Here is an 18,557-nt window from a genome sequence, read left to right as displayed (position 1 = left end):
AGTTGGTTTACAGAAAAATAAACAAAGTACCACCCCTTTTCACTACCACAGCCTTCTGACCTATTCCAATAGTTGGTCGGGAGTTCCTATAGTTTTTACACCGCTGTCATTGTAACGTATCTATTTCACTTTTTATTTTTATTTTTTATTTATTTTTATTTATTTTTTTTTTTGCAGTATGCGGGCCTCTCACTGTTGGGGCCTCTCCCGTTGCAGAGCACAGGCTCCGGACGCGCAGGCCCAGCGGCCATGGCTCACGGGCCCAGCCGCTCCGCGGCATGTGGGATCTTCCTGGACCGGGGCACGAACCCGTGTCCCCTGCATCGGCAGGCGGACTCTCAACCACTGCGCCACCAGGGAAGCCCCTCACTTTTTAAAATATTGTTTCTATACATTTTCCATGTCTCTACATCAGTTTTATTGTAAAATTGTCAGGCATTTGAGAAAACCATCGATTTTTTTTAACTAAAAAATTTTTTTCGGGCCTCCCTGGTGGCGCAGTGGTTGAGAGTCCGCCTGCCGATGCAGGGGATACGGGTTCGTGCCCCGGTCTGGGAGGATCCCATATGCTGCGGAGCGGCTGGGCCCGTGAGCCGTGGCCGCTGGGCCTGCGCGTCCGGAGCCTGTGCTCCGCAACGGGAGAGGCCACAACAGTGAGAGGCCCGCATACCACAAAAAGAAAAAAAAAAAAAATTTTTTTTCAAGTATCTGTTTCATGTTCCATTTAGCCCTTAATCTGTTCTTGCTTTCACCTAATGTACAGTGTTATAAGTTCCTCATGTGAAAATTTTTAAAATGGACTTGTCTAGAAAGGAAAACAAAACTTTAGAATATTCTAGAAGCTCTGGGAATGTTGTTACCCAGAATCTTTTCCTTTCCTTCCAGCAGTCTCTTATCAAGTATTCAAAAAGCTCAAAGTACAATTATCTAGTCTTTAGTCTGTCCACCAAGTTTTTCTCTAGCTAGTCTCATCTCAGTCAAATTTTAAATAATTTTAAACAAAACAAAATGAAAAAGAATATTCCTGGGCTTCCCTGGTGGCGCAGTGGTTGAGAGTCCGCCTGCCGATGCAGGGGACACGGGTTCGTGCCCCGGTCCGGGAAGATCCCACATGCCGCGGAGCAGCTGGGCCCGTGAGCCATGGCCACTGAGCCTGCGCATCCGGAGCCTGTGCTCTGCAACGGGAGAGGCCACAAAAGTGAGAGGCCCGCGTACCGCAAAAAAAAAAAAAAAAGAATATTCCTTTGCAGCCCTGCACTTAAAATCTGAAGCATTTTCTCCCCCATAAAAATCCAGTGTTGTTCCATCTCTGCATCCCCATGGGATCTGGCATGAGTCCCCATGGTACCCGGTACCTGGTCTTTCAGCCTCTGTGGTAACTATGGGATAATGATCAGGTTTAAAAGTATATTTCTCCTGCTAGACTCTGAGCACCTCAAGGACAGGAAAACTTACTGATCTCTATACCTCCCGTCCCTACCCTGGAGCCTGGCTCACGGTAGATGTCAACAAATATTTGTAGACTATGTAATGACAGGCTGAATACCTACTGAGTTGTGGTCAGCATTATAAGGTTTAGCACTTATCTGTCTATGATATTTTCCTGAGTTCACTTGTGTCCTCTCTAGGTGTTTCAGGTGTCCACTATCTCCAGCCATGTGTAAAAGAATCCAAGGGTGGAAACAACAGTTTATACTTCCACTTTAATTTTTATTGATTGCGCATTGGGGAAAGTGCTAAATTAGCCTCCAGGAGAGCAGGATTCTTGTGTCCACAGGATAGAAAACTAGCAAACTAGTCTTTAGATATCTGTTCAGTTGTCCCTGACAGGCCATCAAATTAGCCTGGTCTCACAGGTCTAAGGCACAGAAGTGAATTGAGAGACTCTTCAGAAAGCGTCCCCAGACGGATCACAGACTTCATCTTCTTTTTCTTCCTTCCTTCAGTACTAAAGCATATTGCTTTTAACTATGCTAAGTTTTTTGTTTAAATTTTTATTTCCTAGCTTTTCCATATATATAAATAACCTGCAAAATATATTTTAATGGAGAGATAGAGAGGGGAGAGAGAGAGATCTTAAGTCTGGAGTTTAGTGACTGTACTGGAGGTAAAAAGGAGTAAATTGAGGAATAATACTGATTCTTGTCATCTGGTGAAACTGAGAACATAAATCACTCAAAACTTTTCCAAAACTCTTCAGGAATATTACATGGGGACATGGGGCAAATATATTAAGACTCTTTTTAAAATTTAAATTTATTTTTGGCTGCGTTGGGTCTTCGTTGCTGCACGTGGGCTTTCTCTAGTTGCGGCAAGCAGGGGCTGTTCTTCGTCGCGGTGCTCAGGCTTCTCATTGCCGTGGCTTCTCTTGTTGCAGAGCACAGGCTCCAGGTGCATGGGCTTCCGTAGTTGTGGCTCATGGGCTCCAGAGTGCAGGCTCAGTAGTTGTGGCACACAGGCTTAGCCGCTCTGCAGCATGTGGGATCTTCCCGGACCAGGGCTCGAACCCATGTCCCCTGCATTGGCAGGCGGATTCTTAACCACTGAGCCACCAGGGAAGCACCTATATTAAGACTCTTGACAAGCAGATTTAGTCAATTTCACAAGTCCTTGACGTGAAGCTATGTTTGCCATATTGTTTCTAAACAAAGTTCACGTTTTAGAATACGGCTGTTATTCTCTCACTAATACTCCTAAGCTCTTGTGTTACTTGACAAAGCCTATTAACTTTATTACTTTCTGCACTTTGTGGTTGGAAAATGCCAACTGCAAGGTTGCATGATGAATACATCATCTAGGTAAGATGAGGACTCTTTGTTTTCTTTTGTTTTATTTATTTACTTATTTATTTTTGGCTGCGTTGGGTCTTTGTTGCTATGGGCGGGCTTTCTCTAGTTGCAGCGAGTGGGGGCTACTCTCCTTTGCAGTGTGTGGGCTTCTTGTGGGGTCTTCTCTTGTTGCAGAGCACAGGCTCTAGGCGCGGGGGCTTTGGTAGTTGTGGCGCGTGGGCTCAATAGTTGTGGTAGGTGGGCTCTACAGCACAGTCTCAGTAGCTGTGGTGCAGGGGCTTAGTTGCTCCATGGCATGTGGGATCTTCCCAGACCAGGGCTCGAACCCGTGTCCCCACATTGGCAGGCGGATTCTTAACCACTGTGCTACCAGGGAAGCCCAATGTAAGATGAGGACTCTTGATCACCATTTTGCTGCTCCATTTCATGGAGAAAATAAGTATACCAAAGACTCAATTAACAATATTCACCTGTCTCAATAAAACCTCAGCCATTCTCCACCTTGATTTACACTAGAATCACCCGGGGAGCTTTAAAAAACAGTGCTGCTTGGGTCCCACCCCCAGAGGTTCTATTGTGATTGGTTGGGCATAGGAATTTTTAAAGCACCTCAGGTGATTTTAATCTGCAGCCAGCTTGATGTTTGCACTCAAAGGCCCCAACTTAATAAGACTTTTTTTTTTTGCGGTACACGGGCCTCTCACTGTTGTGGCCTCTCCCATTGCGGAGCACAGGCTCTGGACGCGCAGGCTCAGCGGCCATGGCTCATGGGCCTAGCCGCTCCGCGGCATGTGGGATCTTCCCGGACCGGGGCACGAACCCGTGTCCCCTGCATCGGCAGGTGGACTCTCAACCACTGCACCACCAGGGAAACCCAATAAGACTTTTTTTAATGTGTTATTCTTTTATTGGAGTATAACTGCTTTACAATGTTGTGTTAGTTTCTGCTGTACAGTGAAGTGAACCAGGTATAGGTATACATATATCCCCTCCCTCTTGGACCTCACCGACCCCACATCCCACCCATCTAGGTCATCACAGAGCACCGAGCTGAGCTCCCTGTGCTATACAGCAGGTTCCCACTAGTTATCTATTTTACTCATGGTAGTGTATTTATGTCACACTTAATCTCCCAATTCATCCCACCCTCCCCTTCCCCCTACTCCCCACCGTGTTCGCTATCTCTGCCTTTCTATTCCTGCCCATTAAGATCATCAGTTGCTTACTGTGTTCCTGAAGAAATTTTCAGAAAATCTACTCTTGTACTAACTGCTCTGAGTAGAAGTGTACCTTGGCTTGTTTCCTAACACCGAGGTAACAACACAAAGCATCTAAGGTCAAAGAAAATTTAAGTATTCTGTTAAAACTTATCCAATCAAAGAGCCATTTTTAAAATGAGACTTTCAGTAAGCTGAGTTCTCCCTAGGTTAGAGCTTAATTCCTTCTATCTTTCTACTACATTACTTAATTCCTTGCAAAATGTCTCATCTTTGGTCCTGAAAAGAATTTCTAATTGTCTGAACTATAGGTAAGGTTAAAAATATCCAGCTAGAATCTTTTAAGCTAAATGTAGTATCAGCCATGTCCAGTCACATAAAACTCATCTAGTTTCATTCTCCTCCCCATTTGGTGCTAACTAAATGAAAACACAGAGGCTACAAGGAGCTCGAGTTTTTTTTTTTTTGGCTGGGGTGGGGGGGTGGGGGGAGTCTCAACCACCAAACTACCAGGGAAATGCCCCCCCACTTTTTTTTTAATTGGCTCTAGTTCTTCTTTACATGAATCTTCATTTCTCTAGACCTAAGCATCTAGGTGTAAGCAGTCTCATCATAAGATTTGGTCAAAACCAACTTGCAGACATGAACATTGCTGATATCATTTGAAAAAGAACACAAGCCAGAGAGGTACAAAAATAGGTGGGTCTGATTTTTTTTTTTTTTTTTTTAGGAAATACTTGGTTCTACAGGAATCTAGGATTTGAAGCACTGCATTTCAAAACAAAATACTACTTACATTTTCTAGGAGGCAAACAGCAGCAGGATTCCCACGAAATGCTTTTGTTGTGAATGCATCTACTATGAAAATAGGGAACTTCATTTTCCTTGCAAGCTGTTTCTGCAAGCTCTCAAAATTGCTGGTAGCCTGCTTTCATGCTTGTTGCTGCAAAAAATCAAAAAGTTAATGTTTTACTTGATGTACAGAAGCAACTAGCATTTTTCAGGTACAAAGTCAAGCAATTATTCTAACACACCTACATTTAAAATGATCCTCTGATTTTAAGCCTCTAAATTGAATTTGTTTTAAATTCCTGGATTAATAGAATATTTTTTTCATAGTGTACATATACTTTACAACATAGTCATATTCCTAGAGTAGCCAAAACTACATTAGGCTATGTTTTTAATGAAGTGCATGAAATTTTCAAGGGGCATATATGTTGCTTATAGTTTCCCAATGAATATTACTGCCTTTTTATAATAATGCATTTTTTCTAATTATAAAAAATATGCCCATTATCGCTTCCCTAGTGGCGCTGTGGTTGAGAATCCTCCTGCCAATGCAGGGGACACGGGTTCAAGCCCTGGTCCGGGAAGATCCCACATGCCGCGGAGCAACTAAGCCCGTGTGCCACAACTACTGAGCCTGCACTCTGGAGCCCATGAGCCACAACTACTGAAGCCCATGCACCTGGAGCCTGTGCTCTGCATGAAGAGAAACCCACGTACTGCAAAGAAGAGTAGCCCCCACTCGCCGCAGCTGGAGAAAGCTCGCACGCAGCAGCAAAGACCCAACGCAGCCAAAAATAAATAAATTATATATTTTTACAGTGCCCATTATAAAAAAACTTGGAAAATCAAAAAGTGACTCATAACCATGTAAATCAGCAATAACTTCTTTTTTTTTTGGACTTAACATAGTCAAAGGAGCCTCATGCTTTAATTTTGTGTTATTTTATAAATCTGCAGATAGAGACTTTTTAACTCATGATATAGATTTGTTACAATAAAGCTTTTCATTATAAGAATAACACTTTCTCTTTACTGAAAACCTGTAAAATATAGAAAAGCAGGGTGCGGAGGGGATCTCCTGTATTCTCATGCCCTACGGAGAGAAATTCTGTTAAACATTCTCAGTGCTTCCTTTGCATGGATTTTGCCATAGGTATGGAGGGATTCTTCCCTCCCAAAGTTATAGAACTTTAAAAAAATTCAGCAAATTAGAAGGTGCTTTGTTTAAATCTAAAAGAAACGAACCTATCCTAACATGTATTTCTTGTTCTCAAGATTAAGATAAATAACAGTGGGACGCCTTGCTGGCAGCCACACCTGGCACCAGCCCACTAGGCAGCTCCCAAGCCTACAGGTTTCTTTTTCTTTTCTTTGTGTTTAATTTATTATACAACTGTTTTGCTTAACTATCTTGCCAAATGCCTACTTTTTTCTGCCTTTTTTTTTTTTTGAGGTATAATTGATGTATTACTTTCAGGTGTACAACATACTGATCTGATATTTTTATATATTGGGAAATGATCTACCACAATCATTAACTACCTAGTTAATCCATCACCATACAAAGTTACAAAAAAAAAGGGGTTTTTTGTGTGTGATGAAATTTTGACGATCTACTCTCTTAGCAGCTTTCAAATATGCAATACATTATTGTTAACTATAGTCACCATGCTGTACATGACATTCCCAGGACTTATTTATTTTACAGCTGGAAATCTGTATCTTTTGACCCCCTTCAATAACTTCAGTAAGGTTGCACCTTTTGACCTCCAAGCAATAACATTATTAATATTTTAGATATACAGTTTTTAATCATAATTTTTACCCTTTTAAGAGTATAGCATGAGTATAAATGCTTCAAAAACATCATTTTAATCGATTTACAATAGGCTCATGCATATGCTATAAATTATTTAACTATTTCCCCTTTGGTGAGTATTTATTTCTAATTTTTCACTTATAAAGATAATGTAGTGATCAAATTTTTTGACTGTAAATCTTGGTCTGCATTTCTGATTCTTTAAATAGATTTCCAAAAACCAAATCTCTGGGTCAAAGTGTACAGACATCTTAACTTACACATACACTTAAATTTATCTTCAGGGTTTCCCTGGTGGTGCAGTGGTTAAGAATCCGCCTGCCAATGCAGGGGACACGGGTTCAAGCCCTGGTCCAGGAAGATCCCACATGCCACGGAGCAACTTAGCCTGTGCGCCACAACTACTGAGCCTGCGCTCTAGAGCCCGTGAGCCACAACTACTGAGCCTGTGTGCCACAACTACTGAAGCCCACGCACCTAGAGCCCGTGCTCCGCAACAAGAGAAGCCACCACAATGAGAAGCCCACGCACCGCAAAGAAGAGTAGCCCCCGTTCGCAGCAACCAGAGAAAGCCTGCACACAGCAATGAAGACCCAACACAGCCAAAAATTAAAAAATAAATAAATTTATTAAAAAATTTATTTTCAGAGAGTGTATCAACTTAGCATATGAGAATGTCCCACCATTGGTGATCTGATAGATTTTAAAATTCCTTGAATTTTCATTTGTGTTTCTTGGATTATTCTAACCAGACTGCAAAGAGCATAAAGTCAGAACCTCTTCGTGTTTTTCTTTGCTACTAAAATCTCAGTTTCTAGAACAGTGCCTGACACAATAAATGTTTATTGAATTAAGTAAATAATACACTGAGCATGCATCACAACTGAACTTTCATACATTGACTGGCAAATACTTAGGGCTTCTCAACATGGTATCATCTGCCAGCCAACATTTCAGTTTCAGTAGCATCACCATTACTGACAGTACATTGCAGTTTGTTAATGTAATTAATTGGAAATTTTATTATAGAGTGCCTTTATTATTTTAGAAAAATTGAATAGAGACCAGAAACAAATTAAAGTTCTGAAAATGAAGCATAGTTTTCGTAAATAGAATTGACACTGTTACAGAAATCATAGGTATGCCAAAAGGAGCAAGTTTTTAGCCCCATTGGACTACAGCCCCGTTTGTCTCAGCCATCAGCTATGTGTTCAATTGGATGAGAAAATTTATATTGAAAAGACTGTCTAACTTTTCTATAGAGATCACAAATTACATGTTTATGTTTTTAAAATGTTTCTTTAGATAGTCTTGTTTTCTTGCTCTAATTTGGTACAGAAAAATAAAATTCTACAACTAAGTACTTTATCAGGCTTCTAGAAATACTGCATGGCTTCTCAAGAGAAAACATTTCTTTAAAGGGAAAAATCCTCCAAGACTCTAACATCCAATATCATTTGCCTGTTTGACAACAACCCCTCTCCACCCCACCCCTCCCACACACACACTTGCACTTCTCTTTTTCTAAAATAACTCTGATTTTGTTTGGGGAGGCAATGCGCCCAGCCCCAACAATGTATCATAAATGGTCTAAGCCAATCTGTATGATTTCATTCTCCTGTGCCAGATGCTCCCTCTTCCAGATCCTCTTGCAGCTAGAGATGGCCATAGGACCCATTCAGAGCAAGATTGCTGGAGAGATTCTAGGGACAATCTTTGGCTTTCTGATAAAAGGGGCAGACGGGAAAGGAAAATGGACAGCCTCTTTTTCCCCCTCCTCTTTTTTCTGCCTTGAATATGTTGCTGATGCCTGGAAATGCAACGATCATGTTTTGACCATGAGGTGACAAATACGAAGAGGAAAAGCTAACAAACTAGGTAAGGAAGAAATAGTATAGGTTCTTTACAATGTAGTTAACCTGCTAAATCAATGCTAGACCCCCCTACTTCCAGACTTCTTAAGTAAACAGCAAATATCCTTAAGGTTCAAACTATTGTCAGTCCATGGAGTAGCCAAAATAATGGCCAAAGTAGCCAAAGGTGTCCACATTCTAATTCCAAGAACTTGTTAATGTGCTATGCTGCATGGCAGCAGGGAATTAAGGTTGCATATGGGATTAAGGTTGCTAATCAACTGATTTTTTTTTTTAACATTTGAAGGCAGGACTTTTTTTTTTAATTTTATTTTTATCTTTGGCTGCATTGGGTCTTCCTTGCTATGCGTGGGTTTTCTCTAGTTGTGGTGAGTGGGGGCTACTCTTCGTTGCGGTGCGCGGGCTTCTCATTGTGGTGGCTTCTCTTGTTGCGGAGCATGAGCTCTAGGTGCACAGGCTTCAGTGGTTGCAGCACGCAGGTTCGGTAGTTGTGGCGCTCGGGCTCTTGGGCGTGCGAGCTTCAGTAGTTGTGGCACCTGGCCTCAGTAGTTGTGGCTTGTGGGCTCTAGAGCACAGGCTCAGTAGTTGTGGCGCACAGGCTTAGTTGCTCCGCAGCATGTGGGATCTTCCCAGACCAGGGATCAAACTCGGGTCCCCTGCATTGGCAGGTGGATTCTTAACCACTGCACCACCAGGGAAGTTCCAACTGACCTTAAAATAAGATTATTTTGGATTATCCCAGTGGACTAAAAGTCACAGGGGTCTTTAAAAGTGGAAGAGGGAGGCAAAAAAGTTCAAGGCAGTGATTTGAACATGCTGTGCTGCTGGGTTAAAGACAGAGGAAGGAGATACAAGCCAAGAAATATAGGTAGCCTCTAGAAATTGAATAAGGTGGGACTTCCCTGGTGGTCCAGTGGTTAAGAATCCGTGCTCCCAATGTAGGGGGCATGGGTTTGATCCCTGGTCAGGGAAGTTCCCCAACCCCATGCCATGGAGCATGGCCAAAAAAATTGAACAAGGCAAGGAAACAAATTCTCCCCTAGAACCTCTAGAAGGAACAAATCTGGATTAGTCAGTTGAGGATGCCATAACAAACCACAGACTGAGTGGCTTAAACAACAGAATTTCTTTTCTCACAAGCTGGAGGCTGGGAAGTCCCAGATCAAGATTGATTTTATCCCAGTGAGACCTATTTTGGATTTGTGACTTTCAGAATTATAAAATAATAAATTTGTGTTATTGTTACTCACTAAATTTGTGATAATTTATTATAGCAGCAATAGGAAATGAACACAATCCAGTATTCTGTTACTTGCAGCCCAGCAAAATCCTAACTGCTGCACAAATTTCCAAGAACAATAATAATAAATACTTACTGAGCACTTATTATGTGCTAGACATGGTTCTAAGAGCATTTAATCCTCAGAGCATCTCATGAGATAGATCCTTATTATAATCTCCATTTCCATTTTACAGGTGAATAAACAGAGGCTCAGAAATTTTAAGTAACTGCCCAAGGTCACACATTTAGGCAATGCCTAAATTTGAATCCAAATAGTCTAACTCCAGAGTCCATGTTGTTAACCACCATGCCTTAGAATATATCCCAGGACCAGAATTTGAGGAACTCTTACTTAAGGAACTAAAATCTTAATTCCATGAAACTGTAAACTACCACTGCATAAGAGAAATTTTGTCTTAAGTGTTAAAATACTTTAGACCATCTCTGAAATGAAAACTCAAGAGTTTAAAAATTCTCTTAGAATTTGCAGACACTCAAGAATACAAAGGACCCTGGTATAAGAAACACTAAACAATTGTACTATGTATGAAAACTAAGCAAGATTTCTGATTAAGTAAAAAGAGTTCTTGGTCAAGTGTGAAAGTTTCTTAAGCATTTTTATTTGTTTTAGAACAGTGCTTTTCAGATTTTAGCATTCATCAGAATCACCTGTGGGGATGTATTAAAACACAAATTGCTGGACTCCATGCCCAGAATTTTTTATTTCATAAGTCTAAGGTGGGGCCCAAGAATTTACATTTCTAACAAGTTCCCAAGTGATGCTGATGCTGTACCTGGAGAATCACTACAAAAAGAGCATGAAGTTTCTAGCACCATAAATGTATTAAAACTATCTTTCTAAAATGTATTTTATAAATTTAATTTTTGTTCTCAAAGGGTAGAAAAAGTATTTTTATTCATTTAATTTGATTAATATTCCTGTTTGTGCTCTATGGTAACCAATTATGCTTAACATAGGGTTAACATTAACAATTTAATTTTCAAAAGTTACTGTGTATTTCCTAAACACCAGGCACATGCTAGATTTGGGGGATAAAATGATGAACAAGTCACTAACACTCTGTCAAGGTATTCTCAGTCAGTGAGGAGACCAATGTAAAAATTATAAAATATAAAAGAAAAAGATAAAGATACAATGCTTATGAACACAAGGAGAGAGCAATAACTCTGCCCAGGAGACAGTCAGAGGGAGCTCCAGAGATGAGGTGACATTTGAATGGGTCCAAAAACATACACAAAAATATGTCCAGCAGTTCCATAAGGTGGGAACAGGCTTCTTGGGCAGAGTGCATGGATTAATCCCAGGGTAAGCAATTCAATATGGAAATAGATGTGGCAAGAGGATAGGAGAGGGTGGAGATAAGGCTATAAAGATCTGCTGGAGCCAATGTTCATGACTTGTTCTTTATCTTTGTGGGTTCAGAAATCCAAAGTTCAGTTCAACAGCTACCGTGTGGCAGGCAGACTCCAATGCTAGGCACTAGGGAGAGAAGAGAATCTCATGAATGAGCCATACACCTCTACCCTGAGGATCTAATCTAGAATTTATTTTTGAAGATGTCTTTTTTTTTTCCTCTCTCTCTCTCTCCTTAAAATTAGTTTTGGTTTCATTCCTATAAGGAAAAGGCAGGTTTAACGTCCCCCTGAATTGCTCAGAGAAAATTTGAGGCAGGTAAAGTTTGAGCAACTTGCCTTTATTCACCCAGTAAATGGGCTTGCACAAATTTTGGCATCCAGTCAAATGGCTGGTCCTCAGGTGCAGCTATCAGACAGGGCTCTGAGCAACTATCCAGCACGGTGTTTTTCAAATGATCCAAATAATTTAAATTATCCTTCTCTAGTTTCATTGACATTCCGTTTGGACACCTAGAGTGACTTTACATGTCCCTCAATAATGCCAAGCAAATATGCTGTTTAAAAAGAAATTACCCCCAGAGGGTACAAGCTCATAAATCTAAATTCATATGATTTCGGGACTTCCCTGGTGGCGCAGTGGTTAAGAATCTGCCTGCCAATGCTGGGGACACGTGATTGATCCCTGGCCGGGAAAGATCCCACATGCTGTGGAGCATCCCATGCACCAGAATTACTGAGCCTGTGCTCTAGAGCCCAGGCTCTAGAGCCCGTGAGCCACAACTACTGAAGCTCGCGTGCCTAGAGCCCGTGCTCCACAACAGAGAAGCCACCGCAATGAGAAGCCCGCGCACCACAACGAAGAGTAGCCCCCACTCGCCGCCACTACAGAAAGCCCGCATGCAGCAACGAAGACCCAACGCAGCCAAAAATAAATACATAAAATAAATTTATAAATTCATATGACTTCCCAACTATTCATACTTCTTTTTTAACTCTTTAGTTTTTAATCATCAAATTAGTATATGAATATAATCCTTTTATAAACAATAAAATAGTACGGAAAAAACTAAAATCCCATTTCACAATTCCCTGTCCCACTACCTTCCCCGGAGTTCCACTGGGTTTGTTTCTGAGAACACAGTAGACACCTTCCTGAATTCTAATCTTGGTTCCATTTACCATGTAAATGTAGGGAAATCATAAACCTCCCTTGTTCAAATAGCTTAGTCATTAAACCTGCCCATGGGTATGCCTGGGAACACTGAGGTTTATTTGTCTCTCTGTAACTGTCTTAGCTTGTTTACAGTCTCCTGTGGCTACAGACAACAGAAAGTTGATTTCTGCTATTCTGTAGCTGTTAGCATAAAAGAATCCACTTAGCTTTTGCTTATGACTACTGCCTCAAAACAAGGATACTCATTAATAAATGCCAGTTTAGTTCTTTGAAAATGTAAATACTAACTAATAGAGCACTGACTGGCATTCAAAGTGTACTTGAACACTGTCTACTTGCTGGTGAAAAGAAAATGAGTATAAAAAAGAATTACAAATTATAAGTAAAATAAGTTTTTAAATAAAAATTTGGAAGAAAATCTATTTTTAAATTAGTTTCATTTAGCTACTAAGACCATACACACACACACACACACATATGGCATTCAACTTTGTGTTTACTTTTACCCATATTTCCTAGACTTAACAGAAGCTCTGAAACACTTCCTTTGTTCAAATATTTTTAGACTTCTGATTTCTTCAACTACATTTATGTTTGAATACCCACTGTTTTGGATGGAAATTTTTCACTTTTCTGTTAAAGTTTACTGTTCTCATCTTATCATCATGACTTACCACTTATCAACCAAATTATTGTCCCCCGCTTCCTCTCCCCACTAGTAACCACTAGTTTGTTCTCTATATTTGTGAGTCCGTTTCTTTTTTGTTATATTCACTAGTTTGTTGTATTTTTTAGATTCCACATATAAGCTATAACATACAGTATTTGTCTTTGTCTGACTTATTTCACTTAGCATAATACCCTCTAAGTCCACCCACATAGTTGCAAATGGCAAAACTTCATTCTCTTTTATGACTGAGTAGTATTCCATTGTATAAATATACCATATCTTCTTTATCCATTCATCTGCTGATGGACACTTAGGTTGCTTCCATATTTTGCCAATTGTAAATAATGCTGCTATGAACACTGAGGTGCATGTATCTTTTCAAATTAGTATTTTTGGTTTTTTTCAGATACATACCCAGAAGTTGAATTGCTGAGTCATATGGTAGTTCTATTTCTAGTTTTTTGAGAAACCTCCATACTGTTTCCCACAGTGGCTGCACCAATTTACATTCCCACCAACAGTGTATGAGGGTTCCCTTTTCTCCACATCCTTGCCAACACTTGTTATTTGTATTCTTTTTGATAATAGCCATATACGTATGTTCTTTATAGATATTCATATTCATATATATATAATATCTAGTTAATACAAAAGCAAGCAGTAATGGAGGAATAGAGAAACAATAAAGACATGACATATAGAAAACAAATAGCAAAATGGCAGACTTAAACCCCACCTTAATTACATTAAATGTAAATGGACTAAATTCACATCAAAGGGACTTTTTTTAAAGACATGATCTAACTATATGCTTTCTATAAGAGACAAACTTTAAATTCAAAGACACAAATAGGTTGAAAGTAAAAAAACGGGGAAAAGATATGCTATGCAAATTATAACCAAAAGAGAGCTGGAGTGACTATACTAGTAACAAACAAAATAGACTTTAAGACAATATTTGTTACTATAGACAAAGAATGACATTTTATAATGATAAAAGTATCAATCTATCTGGAATATATGACAGTTATAAACATATATGCACCTAACAACAGAACCCCAAAACACATGAAGCAAAAACTGACAGAATAGAAGAAATAGACAAATCAACAGTAATAGTTGGAGACTTCAATGCCTAGTTTCAATAATGGATAGAACAACTAGACAGAAGATCAACAAGATTTAACAACACTGTAAACCAACTAGACCTATCAGACATCTCTAGTACACCCCATAATAGCAGTAAACAGCACATCCTTCTCAAGTGCACATGAAGCATTCTCCAGAATAGACCACATGTTAGGTAGCCCATAAAACAAGTCTCAATAAATTTAAAGGCCTGGAATCATACAAAGTGTGTCCTTCAACCACAATAGAATAAAATTACATTTTAATAACAAAAGAAAAAGAAAATTTGGGAAATGTGGAAACTAAACATCATTCCCCAATAATAAAAGGAAGTGAAGCTCCCTGGAGAAGTGGCCCATTCTAGGGCCAGGGTAAAGAAAATACCAGATGAGCCTGCAGCACCTTCTAGTACCAGAAAGTAAGGCAGTCTCAAAAAATAAAAAGGATAGGGGCATGTCAAAGGGATATAGAAGCCAACCTCAAAGTGCTCCCAGTGGCCTAAGCAAGAACAATTTGAGCAACAAGGTTAGTAATGTAGTAGTAGATTATAACCCAAAATACAAAATGAATATCATGAGTCTGCACTGACATATATAAAAGATGAAAGAATGAAAGGAAGAAAAACCTTACAGAATAATATCAAATAATTTATCTAGCTACTCTCTCTTCCAGGAGATGAAGTTTATTTATTTAAATTTATTTATTTTTATTTTTGGCTGCATTGGGTCTTCGCTGCTGCGCGTGGGCTTTCTCTAGTTGCAGAGAGTGGGGGCTACTCTTTGTCAATGTGCGCGGACTTCTCTTTGCGGTGGCTTCCAGGAGATGGAGTTTAAATACCCCTTGAGTGTGGGTGCACTCAGTGACTTGTTTCCAAAAGAGTAGACCATAGGAAGAGGATGAAAAGCAACTTCACAGTGGAGAAATCTGGCAAACACTACCTCACCCAGGTGATTAAAGGTTAACACCATCAGTGATAAGTCATGTTGACAGCATATACTTTTGATATGGTGTGATGGGCATGGCACTTTACTTCTGTAGTCTTCTTCCCAAGAACAAATTACTCTTGTCTCATCATGGCAAAGACATCAGAGGAATTCCAACTGAAGGATATTCTACAAAATACTTGACTAGAGGATGCTAAGGAGAATGTTGACTAATGTAATTTAGCATCCCAGATCAGATACTGGAACACAAAAAGGATGTTACAGAAAAACAAGTGAGCCCAAATAAAGTGCAGAGTTTAGTTAATAGCAATGGACCAGTGCTGGTTCATTACTTGTGACAAAACACACCGTAGAATGTAAGATGTTAACAACAAAGGAAACTGAGTGAGAGGTATTCAGGAAATCTTCGTACTATCTTTGCAACTTTTTTGTAAACCTACAACTATTCTAAAATGTTTAAATCATTAAAAAAAAAACAAAAAACGGAGGCCTGCCAATAACCATGTAAGGGCGCTTGGAAGCAGATCTTCCATCAGTTGAGCCTTGAGTAACTGCAGGCCCAGCTGACACTTTTTTTAAATTTAATTAATTAATTTATTTATTATCTTTGGCCACGTTTGGTCTTCGGTGCTGCACATGGGCTTTCTCTAGTTGCGGCGAGCGGGGGCTACTCTTCGTTGCAGTGCGTGGGCTTCTCATTGCGGTGGCTTCTCTTGTTGCAGAGCATGGGCTCTAGGCGCACAGGCTTCAGTAGTTGTGGCACACCAGCTCAGTAGTTGTGGCTCACGGGCTCTAGAGCACAGGCTCAGTAGTTGTGGCTCATGGGCTTTGTTGCTCCGCAGCATGTAGGATCTTCCCGTACCAGGGCTCAAACCCGTGTCCCCTGCATTGGCAGGCGGATTCTTAACCACTGCGCCACCAGGGAAGCCCCCAGTTGACACTTCTGATTGCAGCTTTATATGAGACCCTGAGTCAGAGGCACCCATCTAAGCTGTCCTCAGGTTTCAGACCCACAGAAACAATGAAATAATAAAAGTCTGTTGTTTTAAGCTGCTAAGTTTTAGGGTAATTTGTTAACAGCAATACTAAGTAATACAGTATGATTTCTTTTTTTCCCCAGTTTTACTGAGATATAATTGGCATACATTACTGTGTAAGTTTAAGGTATATAGCATAATAGTTTGACTTACATATATTCTGAGATGATTACTGCAGTAAGTTTAGTTAGCATCCATCACCTCTTATAAATATATTAAAAGAGAAAGCAAAAAAAGAAAAATGTTTCCTTGTAATGAGAACTTTTAGGATTTACTCTCTTAACAACTTTCATACATCATATAGTAGTGTTAATTATAGTCATCATGCTGTATATTACAACCCCAGTACTTAGCTTGTAAAGTATAATTTTTTTATATATAATATTCAGAAGCAGCCACTGCAAAACATAGGGACAAGATGCAGTCAATCTGTTTGACTTATATTTCTCATTATTCCTCATTGTAAGTTAATAAGTTCTCATTCCAGTTTTTACAAGAGATTCTAGACCAAATTTACCTAGCCTGAGCCTACCTCCCTAAACTATCAGAATGTAAAAGCAAAATATACGTTGGTGAATGCCAGCTATATATCCTAGCACATATTAATTTCCTACTAGACACATCCACTTGGATTGTATATGGCACCTCAAAATCAGTATACTCAAGTCCTATATTCCCTATATCAGTTACTATCCCCACCATCAAACCCTAAACCAAAAATAACTCATCCTTGACTTTTTACTCATCCATCCACAGCTTCTCTAATCAATCACTAAATCCTGCTGATAATGGCTCCTAAATATCTCAAAGACATCCTCTTATATCTATCCCAGTACCACTGTTCTAGTTTAAGAGCTCATCATCTCTGCTGGGCCTTCTTCTGTGGTGAAAATTAGTTACTTAAAGTGCCTCCACCCCAATATAACCATAGTTATTCGTACACTAAGAGGCATAGGTACATATATGAAGAAACATATTTTTATCTACCACTCAGAAGCTTAAAATCATGTGTGGGGGGAGAGGGGAATGGTCTGTTACTCTTAACGGTATAGTGTTTTCTAAGTTATCAATGTGCTTATAAAATATGAAAAGCAGTACAATAGTTTGATTTAAATTCCTTAATTAGCTATCTTTTGTAGCTGCTTTCCCTGTTCTTCACAGCAATTCACTGGGACAGAAATAATGTTCAACACTTTTAATTTTCAAAAATTAGAGAAAGTGTGCTAGGTGCTTTTTTCCTTTTAAGTTGCAATTAGTTTACTTAGTGTATAATTATTCCAATTGGATGACACCTTTTGGCTTCCCTAATCCCAGAATGAACACTAGGGTGACTTGAAGATACAAAAAAAAGTATCAAGAATGTAAACTGTGGGCTTCCCTGGTGGCGCAGTGGTTGAGAGTCCGCCTGCCAATGCAGGGGACGCAGGTTCGTGCCCCGGTCCGGGAAGATCCCACATGCCGTGGAGCGGCTGGGCCCGTGAGCCATGGCCGCTGAGCCTGCGCGTCCGGAGCCTGTGCTCCGCAACGGGAGAGGCCACAAAAGTGAGAGGCCCGCGTACCGCAAAAAAGAAAAAAATAAATAAAGAATGTAAACTGTAATTAAGTCTTGTCTTGAGAAATAATTTTGAATTATGATGGAGAAGACTACTGCTTTCTAAAGAGAGTAGATATATATGATATAAATCAAAGAACAAGCATTTCACAAAACCTTAATAAGACATTTAGTGTTCAAAAGGCATTAACTACCTTAATTAGACACACTCCTAGAAACTTATTTGTGGATTTGTTACGTTTTTAGCTTATTTTATTTTCCTGTAGACAAAAATATTGTAATCCAGTTTTTACGTTATTTCAGAATGCCAGTGGGGGGTATGTGAACAACTATCTTAGCCAATTTTTAGTTAATATGCCTTCCCTCCCCCAAAAGAGTACAGTTTCTTTCAATTTCTCTTTCTTTTTCAGGCTCTGCATGGAATTTTCCTGTTCCCTTCATCCTGGTGGTATAATCAGGATCACGTGTTAGCTGTCTTGTTTTCCTCTGGGCCGTGTGGGTACTTCTATTTCCTTCTCCTTTTTCATCTCTTCTCTCATTTTGGCCTCTAACAAGACCCTCTCTGCAGGGTCCCTCTGATCTCTGTACTAATAGGAAAGCACTGAAATGACGAAATGGAAGACAAAGAGAAAAAAAAAAAAAAGCAACTGGGAGTCCTTAGTTCTAACCATCTCTATGGAAACAATTCCACAGAGACCAATCTGGAAACAATTCAGTACGGACCACTGGAGCAATGGTGAGCCAATCTCACCAAGCCTTACAGGATTCAACTTGCAAATCAGAATAGTTGATAGACATTTTTTTTTTTTTGAGAAAAGCCATAAAATAGGAAGCCAAATAAAAATTAAGTTTACCCTATATAACGTACTTTTTTTTAAACTCAAAACTTTCTACTTGCTGTA

General features: G+C 39.7%; 1 protein-coding gene across 5 annotated transcripts in view; it reads right to left on the bottom strand.

Moving 5' to 3' along the window:
• PBLD (phenazine biosynthesis like protein domain containing) overlaps positions 1-18,557 on the bottom strand; it is a 42,662-nt gene that overhangs the window by 16,441 nt on the left and 7,664 nt on the right. For all 5 annotated transcript variants that reach the window (XM_081250740.1, XM_081250741.1, XM_081250742.1 and 2 more), the window contains exon 2: positions 4,803-4,949. In XM_081250740.1, the coding sequence (XP_081106866.1) occupies positions 4,803-4,886 (84 nt within the window). In that variant the 5' untranslated portion in view covers positions 4,887-4,949. The remainder of the gene's footprint in view (positions 1-4,802; positions 4,950-18,557) is intronic.

The sequence above is a fragment of the Mesoplodon bidens genome, assembly GCF_964165515.1.
Source record: "Mesoplodon bidens genome assembly, chromosome: 1".
NCBI classification, from domain to species: Eukaryota; Metazoa; Chordata; class Mammalia; order Artiodactyla; family Ziphiidae; genus Mesoplodon; species Mesoplodon bidens.
The sequence above is the reverse complement of the archived record's forward strand: the minus strand, read 5'-3'. Positions and strand labels throughout refer to the sequence as shown.